This window comes from Sminthopsis crassicaudata, chromosome 2 (genome assembly GCF_048593235.1).
Source record: "Sminthopsis crassicaudata isolate SCR6 chromosome 2, ASM4859323v1, whole genome shotgun sequence".
Taxonomy (NCBI): domain Eukaryota; kingdom Metazoa; phylum Chordata; class Mammalia; order Dasyuromorphia; family Dasyuridae; genus Sminthopsis; species Sminthopsis crassicaudata.
The window spans coordinates 91,593,071-91,606,279 of NC_133618.1; the positions used below are offsets into that span (position 1 = coordinate 91,593,071).

A 13,209-nucleotide genomic window follows, 5' to 3' on the forward strand; every position below is an offset into this window, starting at 1 on the left:
ATCACTAGTTTTGGCAAAATGGTATGATTTATCAGAGCAAGTGATTTTCATGTCTAAAAGAATTAGCCCTATAAGCAATAACCTAGAAAAAGACGTGCAATAATGAGTGTGCATAAAATGGTAGCCAGAATTTTAGAGATAGTCTCATAGATTTTTAAAAAATCCAGACATGAAATAAAGATATAAAAAAATGAACACTAGTCTGAGGTAAGCATTAAAAATTTAAAAGACAGCTGTATAGGAAAACTTCAGGCACTTTAAAAAATATTTAAAATTTACCCATTCTCAATATTTTATATCAATTTTATATAAAAGGAGTGTTCTTGTGTGTTTTTATATGTGTACATGAATGTTCATATGAACACATATATGAACATAATGTATACCAATTTATAAGAAGATTCAAAAAACAAAAAATTCCCAGAGAACAAAAGTGTACCTCAGCTAATTTCAAAGCCCATCAAGCCACAAAAGGAATTCATTGTCTTTGGATCAGCTCCTTATTTCACTAAGAGGAACATTGACCTCTTCCTTGGCTTGCTTGCTAGGAAACAATTATTCTGAGCATTCAGAATGTCCATCTTTCTGAGCAACTTACTGGGTATAAAATAAAGTAAAAACTTGGGCCTTCCGCATTTCTTTCCAACTGCACATCTTAGGTTTGAAATCATTGCATTTATCCAGAACCTTCCTTCACTATCGTGGCAATATGTTGTGTAGTATGCTGAGCCAAATCTTTTCTCCTGATGCATGATAGCAGCAAACAAATCATTGATAAAGCAGTCTGGTCCAAGGAACTTGAATGACTGTCAATAGGGTTCCAATGTTAGGCATTGATCAAAACTAAAAGTTACTTCCATTTACTTTTCTGTGATTATTTCCTGACCACTTGAATCATTTAAGGTGTAGTCTAAGAACCTGAGGTAGCCAACACATTATAGCTGTTTCTGGGCCTCTGTGAGTTATATTGGTTTTAAAGAAAATTTCCTGTGTTTTGTGTTAATACTGGTCACACAAAGATATTTCCTTCTAAAGCTTCAGTTTCTGTGAGGTTGGCCAACATTTCAGTAACCAAGTAGGGATCCTGAGAAGTCATTTATTTTCCATGGTGATAGTATCTTTCTGGAAATTTCAGTAGCAGGTCTCTGAAATATTCTATGATATTTGATTTTTCATCACATGCAATACATAACAAGATGCAGGCTGAGCCTCCATCTTGCAAGCTTATTAGCTAGCAGGTGTGATGGCAGCCATGAAACTACTTGTTTTGGTGTGAATATCCTAAGGTTCAGTAGAATTTTTGACACTTGACTTTTCCAGAACATTTCAGGAAACTTGAACAAAAACAATGGAATTTAGAATTTTTGAAATTTGACTTATACATAAAGTAACATACTTTTGTTTCCATTTTGTTATGTGTTTACTTTGCTTATACTTGGAAGAGATCTGCCTCAGAATCTCTTGAAAAGGAGACTTCAGACTAGAAAAGCCCGTTCCTGAGGTTTTTTTCCCCTAGAATGTCCTTTATAAACTCTTAGACTTAACTAATAGGACTAATCATTTTAAGTAAACCTTTACTATATTTGTTCAAGTGAGTTAAGTGGCCAAAAACAAAAAAACAAAACAAATCTCAAAACCAAAAAAAAAAAACCTGATCACACAAAAGTTGGGTATCCTAGTGATTGAGTATATATTAAATTTAAATGAAGTTATGCAATTAAGTCATGAGGGGGAAAAATGGAGAGAATCCCTAAGAAGTCTTTCTGATGATAATTTCTAGAGCTTTTTTTCCTCCCTGAGGTAAATCTTTCTCAGATAACTTGTTTAGTTTTAAAACTGAATTGTAGCTTATATGTTAGGAATTAATTTTTAATATAAGAATTCGGATTTAACTCCTTTCTACTGCTATTTTCTTTGAAAGATGTAGTGATAACTTACAGTGAAATACTTATTTTTTTCATTGATATTGGTTTCTTAATGAACCTCTTTGTAATAGTTTGTATATGTAACAATAGTATCTACTATTGTTTTGATGGATTCCCTTATAGGAATTGTCTTTGAAATGCTTTTTTTTTTTTTTTCTCCCAGAGTAATTCTGTGGGGGCTAAGGAGAGCCAGTATCTCTTCAGAAGAGAGTACCACACGTGTGTACACACACACACACACACACACACACACACACACACACACAAACACACAAACATTTTTTATTCTTGGTCTCAGTGATTCACTAGTCGCTACAGCAAAAGAGTAAGTAGCAATTTTGTATATCATTGGGAAAAAAGGAGACCTTTATAAGACTAAACTCTTATTTGTGTTAAATCTCAAAAGCCAAGGGTAATCATTTCAGGACATTTATTTTCCACTTAGCTATATATAAATATTGCAGAATCTAGGTAGTAATAAAAACTTTCTATGGGTAGTTTAAAATCATTCAGGGTGCTCACTTTAAAAAATTTACCTATTCCTAGTTTGGAGGAAGAATGTGAATCTTCTGTTTGCACATCTGCATTAAGAGCCAGAAATCTAGAATTATACAGTGATGTGAAAAAGATGACTGCTGTGTTTGAGAAGCTCCAGACTTATATTGCTCTTCTTGCATTGCCAAGTAAGTTTGTTTTGACTCTCTTATTGGTTCAAATGGAACAACTTACTCTTCTTAAACCTTACAAAAAAGTTGAATGAAGACTTTTGATGTCTTAAGTGGAGGAGAACAAGCTTTAGGAATTCAAATCAACTTTTTACTGAATAAGATCATCTTTACTAGAATAATTATAATTTATTCCCTTCTGCGCCTTATATTTTTCTCCTTGATGATTGAAATGGGTAGTTATGATGCTTTCTCAAAAGCTTTAGAGCTACCCTATGCTGGGATGTTTAATTATCCTGTGTATTGAGTAGTATTGAATAAATTCTAAAATGTGTATAGCCATTGAATATAATCAGAAAAAAAAAAGGTATTGGAAAGTACCAATGATTATGAGGTAAGAAGTCTTTTAAAGGATTCACATTTGAAAAAGGGTATGAAAGATTTGATTTCTTTTAATGATTTGCTTCTTTTCTTAACCATTACAGCATTCTTGGAGACTCAAGGATTTATTCATTCAGCCAAGCAGCAATCATTTATTAAGTAGATTCTTTATATTAGATGCAACTTGAAGGCTTTTAAAAATTCTTCCTGTACTCTTTAAAAAGACAAAATTTATTATGTATATTTTGATGATCATGATTTATGTTTTAATGCTCATATATTGATTTCAGTAAACACCTGCTATATATTACATACATTGCTTTGTGGTATTCCATCTTTCCTTTTCTAAAACTAATTTGTGGTGATAGATTGTATATATAAATTTTCAGGGAGAATATATTGCAAAAATGTTTAGATTTGTGATTTTGATATTTCAGGTACAAAGCCAGATGGACTACTTCGGGCAAACTATAATTCAGTATTAACACATATTGCTATAGTTCTCCAAGAATTTCATGATGTCATGAAAGGTAAGGTTCAAAAATAAATGCAAATAAATGTCGAAATTCTTGCTATGTCAGGATGCTGTCAGTATTTATAAATCTCAGATTAAATCCATATTAGCATTTGGCTTATATTTAAATACTCAGCTTATTGTCCTTCTGTTCTTAACATCTGTTTTGTTTTTAAAACTGAGACACTGAAATACTGAATACATTAGGAAAGGAGTATGAATTTTGCTAGTATGTATTCTTCATATTTTTCATGTGGTCAGTTTTTCAGTCTTGTATAAAATGCAAAACTCTTATTACTGAACTCCAAGTTCCAAAGATCTGAGATTAAACAAAGGTTTGAATTCTTCTGAATTTTTTGTCTTATCACATATTCTATTATGTAAAAATTTAATTTGAATTTGGGAAATTGCTATTTGACTTGAAGGGTATTTATTTATTTGTTATTTTCTGTGTCAAGTGGCTATTATACTCTGGCCTCCTAGAACCACTCCAAGATGATTATTTTAGATTATTTAGTAGTCTGTTACTACTTTATTGGGAATACAGGATGTGAATAGAATATCCATCCTTATCCCCCATCTCATATTGTAGAGTCAGGATTATAAGAAGGCCAGGTAATTGCTCTTTGTTTATGTTGCTCTCCTTGTAGGAATCTCATTGCAAGACATCCCAAGTTCTGGGAACCTCACCTTGGCACTGGTATAGGGTCTTGTAAATTCTGAAGAAGTATGTTGTTACAATTTAAAAATTCTAACTATGCTATTCTGATATTACAGTAATCCTAAGCACTAATATAAGAGGAGAGAGATAATCAGAGGAAAGCAGTAAGGAGAGGGAAAAAATTATGGGGAAGTCACCTAAATTCTTGCATTTTTTTTCCCCCCATGCCTTAAAGATAATGTAACTTGATCTCAGAGGGGAAAAAAAAAAAATCTTTTTTTTTTTTTTTTTTTTTTTTGGTCTCTTACCAAATCTTAATATGAGGATTTGATGAGATCTTAGAGTGTTCTTTATGAGTTTCAAAGGGGGGAAAAATCTATGTAAATAAACCGCTTAATATTATCTTAAATCTTACCCCTTCTTATTTTACTCTGATCAAATGCCTGTGCTAAGTAAGATTTAGCAGGAAGAATTTTTGGGTGAAAGCAAAATTTGGAACACTATATGTTCTATTTGTAACAAAAGTTAAAGACTATCTTTAACATATGATATTGTGCATTTTAAATATGTTTAAACTTAGCTAATGTTGAGTTTTTTAAGAGGCTGAAAATAAGTAAATGACTAGACATTAAAAAAAGTTTAATTCTGAGTTGCTTCATTTTCTGGCATTAAAATTGTCAAGAAAAGATCCAAATAATCAACACATCTGGATTTGATTGGCATAAAAATTGAAACTGTAGATATGATGATAGTAGTACTATGGTAGCATTATTGTTTGCAGTAAAAACTATGGCAACCTTTTTGTATGTGTTCTTATTTGCCAATTATGTTAGGGATTTGATAAGACTGCCAAAAACTAGATGTATTCTTACAGATTTGTAGGATTTCAATTAAACATAAAAGAGTTTCAGTTTAGCTTAGCCACATAAGAAAACACTTTTCTCAGTGAATGGAAAGTTGATTGTGTAATAAATACTATTTCAGTTGAATTTTCATTTAATCAGAGAAATGTTAATGAAAACATATACAGAATTGTATTTTATTTTCAACATTTTAATATTTTTTGTTGTTTTATAATGGCCTCCTACATTCTTCCTAATTATAACAAAGTTAACATGTGACTTATTAAAACTTTTTGCTTATATTCTCCCATTGATTGTCCACAATAGATCTACTTTTTTTTTTTTTTTTTTTTGGTGGTGGGGGAAAGGTCATGAGGCAAGGAGAGGGAGACTGTTCCCTGGACCCTGTTATACTTTGTGGATACCAGTATAGAACTTTATTCAATCATCATATAATGATTATGCTAGTAGCTAATACATGTAATGCTTTTATTACATTATAAACATTTTATTACATTTATGTACAAAGTACTTATACATACATTTTCTTTTTTGTTTTTTTGATGAGGCAGTTGGGCAAGACAAAATGACTTGCTAAGGTCACACGGTTAGTAAGTGTCAAGTGTCTGAGGCCAAATTTGAGCTTAGGCCCTCCTGACTCCAAGGCTGGTGCTCTAGCCATTGTACCACTTGGCTGTCCCTTTGGGCATTTCAGCTGATCATTACCTTGATATTCTTATCTGCATTCTACAGTTATGGAAACTAAAGGTCCAAAAGGTTAAAAGATTCACATTTAGACTTCTAAATGAAAGAAGTGGGATTTGAAGCCAGTTTCTTCTATTTAGTTTGCACACTTTGCACTGTGCCATATTGCTGTTTCTAATGTTCTATAGAAAATATTTTTAAAATACTTTTCTGCTCATGTATATGTATGAGCCTTTTCCCCCAACATTTTCATCCAGTAGTATCAGAATAGATTGGTAGATTAGAGAAAATAGCATTTAAAACTAAATATTGCAATGGCAAATCCTTGTCAGTAAGACATGAAGTGGCCACCTGACTAAGATTTAGCAAGGAGTTCAGGAAAGTGGGACTAGGCGGCTTTTCTGTAAACAGTCTACTACTTTATTTATTTAGTTGATGTCTAAGTTCTTCTTAGGACTTGATAAATTCTGTTTTCAGCCTGGAAGAAACTCATTGACTAGTTGTGGAAGTTCAGGGCCAACTCACATCTGGAGGAAACCATACTTGCTGATAGATTGCCTCAAGAGAATAGATGGCATCTCTGGACAAGTATTCCTTGAATTTTTTGTGACATAAATTAAGAAATTCATCAAGGTTGGAATTATAATTAGATAAACTAATTAACAAGGATATAGATGATCTATTTTACTATTACCTTTCCTCTATCCTCTTTACTATTTCCAAAAGTAAATATAAAAGAATGGATATAATGTCTTAAGATTTGGAGGCTGTTGTCTATGATGCATATACATATATAAACATAATATATAGAGGTCATGTGAAGTAATGTGAGTTTTTATTTGGTATTTCTTTTAGATATTTCCAAGCACTATAGTCAGAAAGCTACTATAGAACATGAGCTTCCAACAGCTACTCAGAAGCTTATAACAACTAATGACTGCATTCTGTCTTCAGTAGTGGCATTAACAAATGGAGCAGGAAAGGTAATTTTCCCCATTTTTTCCCAATTAACATAAAACTCAGTTCTTCAAAAAACTATGGAAAGTACTATGGAAAGAATACTAGAATTGCGTCAAATCTTGCTTTTCTTTCCTACCTAGGTGATAGAATGATAATGCTGACATTTAGGTGGTAGAGCAGAGACAGGAGGACTTTTGGGAATTGTTCCATAGACAAGCTGTGTGGCTTGGGCAAGTCCCTTAACTACTCCTACCTTCAGTTTTCTTATTTGTAAAGTTATAATAAAAATAGTACCCACCTATAGGGTTCTTTTGAGGATCCAATGACATAACATATGTAAAGTGTTTTGCGAAGCTTAAAATGCTATATACATGCTAGCTATTACTATGGTGATGATGACTACAACTATTATATTGGCAACTACCACTTAACCTCTTTGTGTCTCAATTGACTCTTCTGTTAAATGAGAGGTATGGATTAATATCCACCAGGCTTTTATCATATGGACCAATTTTTATCGAATAAAAAAACTTTGGGAATAGGAAACCGTCTAAGTTCAATAAATTTGCTATCACTGAACATTTAATAAATTTCATTGTTAATAAAAAAGATTAACTGATGTAGTATGACCAAATTATACCTTCTTAATTTTTTTTTCCATTGTTCTGATCTATGAAGAATTAGAACTTAGTTTGTGTGGTTGCAGTTACTTTTGTTTTTGTCAAATACTTGAAAAAATAGAGTCTGCTGTGATCCATGTTTCAAAATGGTTGTGTCAAGTTATAGTTATAATGTTTGAATAGCATTGTTATTACAAAGATTATTTCAGTCTTATGCTGTTTCAGCAAACTCACAAATTATTACTAATTTCTACTACTGGATTTCTAAAAAAAATACTATCTGACAAATAGAACATGTTAGGTAAAAAAAAGTTTCATGAGATCATGCTATATATCTGATAAAGCTTATTTCTTTCTAAACTCCAGTAAGATGTCTTAGCAATTCGGTCTAAATAATGCTTTACAACCATGATTGAAGACAGCAATTATAGATTCCTGAGCTAGAAAGTCTTCTTTCTTACTTTTTACTCTGCTTCTTGTATCTAGACTATACCATAAGTTTCTCAGAAGTAACTTTATTTTAGCCTTATTTTTAACATACATATCATTAATGGCTTTTATCTTTCTATTACAACCATTTCTAGAAAGGAAACCCTTTGAATTAAAAAAAGAATTTGTACAAAGATCTTATAAAAAAAGGAAACCAAAACATCCTTCTGAAAAAGAAAAAAAAGAAATCCTCTCAAAAAGACCTCTATATCCAACCCTTCTTTGAAACAAAAATAATTAAACAAAAACATCCAATACAGTTCCCAGCCCTGACAAAGTATGCAACATCCTTTTCTTGGAGTCTCCTACTTCTCTGCTATGGAGGAGGAGGAATGTCTCGTTTCTTCATCTCTAAAATCAGTGGTCCTCAAACTTTTTAAATAGGGGGCCAGTTCACTGTCCCTGAGACTGTTGGAGAGCTAGACTATAGTAAAAACAAAAACTCACACTCTGTCTCCGTCTCTCAGCCCATTTGCCATAGCCCGGGGGGTTACATAAATGTCCTCAGCGGGCTGCATCTGGCCCGCAGGCCATAGTTTGAGAACCCCTGTCTAAAACAATCCTTGGTTTTTCATTTACTCCAAGGTCAGCTTCCTCTTAGTTATCCTTTCATAGGTTCTGCTTATTTCTTTGTGCATCACTTTCTATAATTTTTTGAAAGTAATTTTATAAAATTCACTTAAAACTATTTCTAGAGAAGATAATTTGATCACTGTCCAAAATAAACACATATCCTGACTTTTAGACTCTTATCTTTGCACTGGCTACATGCACAGTAGATGGCATAGTTAATGATTTTCTGTAATATATAACTGCCTTTGAAAACATAAATGTCATATTGGATTGTTTGCTGTCTAAGGGAAGGTGGAGTAGGGAGGAAAGAAAGGAAAAAACACTTGGAAGACAGAGTTTTGCATGGGTGAATGTTGAAAACTATACTTGCATTTATTTTGAAAATAAAAAGCTATTCACAAAAAAAAGGAAAGAAGTTAAATGTCTCTGTACTTAAGATCACTAAAATTTTGCTCTATTTGAAAATTGGAATCTTTTTTTTTTTTAAGAGAACATATAACTTTTTTTTCACTATGGAAATTTTATAGTGAACTTTGATCAAAAGCATTAAAATTCTTTATATATATATATATATATATATATATATATATATATATATATATATATATATATATATATACACATTCTTAACAAAGTGTACCTGATACTTGTCATTCTTAAGTTAAACTATATAAAGTAACTTTGAAAGTACAGATGACAACTTTTAACATATTTTTGATGCTGTCTTTTGGAAGGTGATTTTTTTAAAGTTAAAATATAAATGATAAAAGTTCAAATATTAAGAGTCTCAAGGCAATAGTTAAAATTAAGGGAGTCAGGTATTTATTGGGTAAAGCAAAATTCTTTCACTTGATGAAGAATGGAAATGACCAAACATATGACACGTCTGTCCCCAGAATTTAGGATAATTACCTTTTTCTTTGATCAGTTACTGCCTATGGGTATTCAACACAAATTGATTCATTTGAAGTTTAGGGCAAGATAATGAAATTTAATTTTCATTCCTACCAACTTTTAAGCTTTTCTTTGAAAGGTGTTGCTGTATGTTTGATATATTCTTTTAAAACACAATTTGTCTTCTTGTTATCCTTTGTTTAGATCGCATCTTTCTTCAGCAGCAATGTCGACTACTTCATTGCTTCACTGAGCTATGGGCCTAAGGAGGCCAGTGGATTTATCAGTCCTCTCTCAGCAGAATGTATGCTGCAGTACAAGCAAAAAGCTGCTGCCTATATGAAGTCTTTGAAGAAGGTTAGAGAAAACCACAGAGACAGAGGGCACAGCCTTGGCAGTGTTCTAGAGTTTTATTAGAGCGCCTCTTATTGTTAATCTAGCATTCAAAGAGTCCATCTAGTCCTACCCTTCATTTTAGAGCAAGGAAAACTGAAGTGCAAGAGGTTTTAGTGATTTTCCTATAGTCACACAGGAGTTATGTATGAGAGGCAGGATTTTAAACTCAGCTCCTCTGACTCCAGAGCTAGTGCTCTTTTCACATTCCCACGGACCCTTCCAGATAAGGAAACTAAAATTCAGAAGGTGGAGCTAATTTACTTGCTACTATTCTTAAAACTAGAAGTGATAGACCTCAAATTTTAACCCAGATCCTGAGACTCCAATACCAGTGCCATTTCTACCAGATTATTATTTAAAATCAAAGGGGAAAAAAAGAATATATTTCCAAAGTGTTTCAGGAACATCCTTATGCTCTATATCATTTAGATTCAACACATTTCTTTTTGACAGTGGGTCAGGATAAGGACACGATTCAACTTGACAAAGTCTTAATGAGCAAATTAACCTCTTTAACTTCAAGAAGTACCTGACATTCTCAACCCCAGAATGGGTGACCTGAAATTATATAACATTTAGTACTCCTGTTTGTACATGTAGAATGAGAGAGACTAGAAAAAATGCTTATCAACTTCTTCCTCTGCCCTTACTTGTTGATGATGACTTTACTGCAGCCCCTTTTGGAGTCGGTGCCTTATGAAGAAGCTCTGGCCAATCGTCGTATTCTTTTGAGTTCCACGGAAAGTAGAGAAGGTCTTGCACAACAGGTATGGAACCTCTAAAATTAGTGATAGGAAAATGAAAGTATTGATTTAATACGGTGATTTTTTAAAAGAGTATATAGACAAACTGGCATGTTTAATGCTATAAACATGCAGAGGGAGATAGGTGGCACATAATAGGAAGAGTGGTTGGCCTGGAGATAAAAAGACATGAGTTCAAATTCTTGTTCTTATACTAGTTGTGAGACCCTACTCTGGGTAAGCCACTTAACCACTGTTTGCATTAGTTTCCTCTCTTATAAAATAGTTTAAAAACAGTACCATCTCCGAGAGTTTTTGTGAGGATTGAATAAGTACCTAGTACATAGTAGGTATTATATAATTATTAGCTGCTATTACTATTGTTATTTTTATTAAATATGGAAGATAATTTCTGAAAGGTAGTCAAGTAAAACTTTTTTTTATATAACTGAGTTTCTACTAATATATAATAAATTTAGTTTTTGTTCACAACTCAAAATTAGACACTTAAAAGGAAAATTCAGAAATTGTTTTTTTTCCAATTCCTTTGGGGCTCTGGGGAAGATGGTATTGTAGAGTAGTAAGACAGGCAATTGTTGCTTTTCTTTTGGATTTTGCATAGCATAGCCAATAAGGCCAACTTTTAAGCCATATTTTAATATTGTAGATTTTTACATTTCATATAACAAATCAAACTTAGCTAGAACTCACTTTTCAAGTATTGTGACCTGATTTAAAAATTAATTGGAAAAAATAAGTGGAAAAACTTCTATTAAGAGCAGAAATTTAAATAGCAGTTTGAAAAAAAATGCAATTATATTTTATTTATTTCAATGGTTTGCTCAGTAAGTTTGGTTAGTTTTTTAAATATATTTGTATCTTTTGAAGTAGCTTTGATTTGCTCACATAAAGTCTCTAGACCTTTTAGTTTTGTTTTCATTTCTTTTCAAATTAGTAATTATCTTTCAATTCTGAAGGTCCAGCAGAGTTTAGAGAAGATTGCCAAACTGGAGCAGGAGAAGGAACATTGGATGCTGGAAGCCCAGCTAGCCAAAATCAAGTTAGAAAAGGAAAACCAGAGAATGGCAGATAAGGTGAAGAATGCCAGTGGAGCCCAGCTGGTTCAGAATGCCCAGGAAAATCCTATTGTGGTGAATGCCACTGTACAAGATCAGGAAGAACCATCTGACAGGACTTGGCAAGAACCTGTTCAGAGTGCCAGTCTGGTAAGGTTATTGCTTCTGTTTTGATTCTTTGATTCCCTTATTCTTCTCATTCTCAGTGACAAAGGTCCCACCTGTCTTCCCAAGATGAACATAAAACCTCATGCAACATGCATCGTGTTTTTGAAGGGAGTCTCCCATCTATCCTGCAGAATGCAACCTGCTAGTCAGAATGCTTTTCAAAGGGAAACAGAAAGTCATCATTATGATGTAGTGGGCAAAGGGCAGGATGGGAAGTAAGGAGACCATGCTTTGTATCCTGCCTATGACACTCACTAAGTGTGTGGCCCAGGGCAAGTAACTTGATACCTCTTAGCTTTAGTTTCCAGATCTTTATGATGCTGTTTCTGTGTGATGTCAGCAATCAAAGTATTCTCTATTTGTGCAAGCTGTAAATATTCTTTTGTATCTGTCTATAAGATCTCTACAGAACTTAGGGGGGGGATGGGAAAGGCAGGCTGACATTTAAGAGGCCTATCTTGATATCTCTTAATATTGAATGACTTTCCATTGGTTTATCCTAAGTATATTTGGCCCAACCATCTTTTCTAGTTCTGCATCTCTCTGATAATAGATCTAATGACACTTTAGATGCATGATGCATGAGTTTTCTTTGCTTATGGTGGTCTTCTCTTCATCTTTTTTTTGCCTTTTGGGTGATTCTTAGCTTCAGTTGCTTGGTTATCGTGGCCATTCCATGTCTTATAGCCAAATATCAGCACTGGAAAATTATTGTTCTTAAACCTCTTGGCTTTTGTTTTAAGTAGGATTTTGTGACTCATTAAAAATTCTGAAATTTCTCAAAGGAAGTCTAGATTCTTCCATTCTGGTCCTAGAATATTCCCCACATACAACATCTTTTCAAGATATATGTACTTGATGGTTGGTCCCTATGGACTTTTTATCCTGCGGTATTTCATACATAGTATTATTTATAGAGACATTCTTCATTCACTTAGTTTTTCCTGTGTGAATAGTTAGGTACTCATATATAGATTACTCTTTTGAGTGATTATGTATTTCATTTATAAAGTGCTGTCACGACTTTATAATACAATGTTGTTCCCAAAGAAGATTATCTGAAGGATCTCACCATCTGTAGTGAGAACCTTGCTATACTTATCCATTAGGATAGTAAATATCTTTGACAAATATATGCTTATCATTTTTATGTGTTGCTTGTTTTTGATAATTAGAACAAAGTTAACTCCTTTTTAAGGAATTTTACATGGTTTTGGTATATGTGTAGAAAGCACCTCCTTTGGGGAGAGAATATTTGGCTCTACAAGGTCAAATGCTTTTTTTTTTTGTAGTAATAAATGGAGTAGTATCTTGTGTTTTCTTTAGTTTTCAGTCTAAAACTAAAACAGTCTACAGTGAGAGATTGTAAAGGTGTAATCTAATTTAGGCTATTTACTAGCAAAAGCCTGCTTGTTCTCCTTGAAGAATGTGCAGATTATTCTCCCAAATATTTTGCATAATGTGAAGATAAATTTATGGTTTGGCAATTATTGTTATTTTCTCAGTTATATTTTTGATAGTAATAAAGTCTAGGATTTTTTTTTTTCTATACCTTTGTCATATCCTAGACATTTTCAGCTTTGAGAATCATTCCCTC

At 32.8% G+C, this 13,209-nt stretch overlaps 1 protein-coding gene across 6 annotated transcripts in view; it reads left to right on the forward strand.

The window, feature by feature from the left end:
• The window catches only part of PPP1R21 (protein phosphatase 1 regulatory subunit 21), a 103,388-nt gene that overhangs the window by 62,859 nt on the left and 27,320 nt on the right, over window positions 1–13,209 (forward strand). For all 6 annotated transcript variants that reach the window (XM_074286792.1, XM_074286793.1, XM_074286787.1 and 3 more), the window contains 6 exons: window positions 2,472–2,608; window positions 3,409–3,501; window positions 6,549–6,676; window positions 9,434–9,586; window positions 10,300–10,392; window positions 11,346–11,594. In XM_074286792.1, the coding sequence (XP_074142893.1) occupies window positions 2,472–2,608; window positions 3,409–3,501; window positions 6,549–6,676; window positions 9,434–9,586; window positions 10,300–10,392; window positions 11,346–11,594 (853 nt within the window). The remainder of the gene's footprint in view (window positions 1–2,471; window positions 2,609–3,408; window positions 3,502–6,548; window positions 6,677–9,433; window positions 9,587–10,299; window positions 10,393–11,345; window positions 11,595–13,209) is intronic.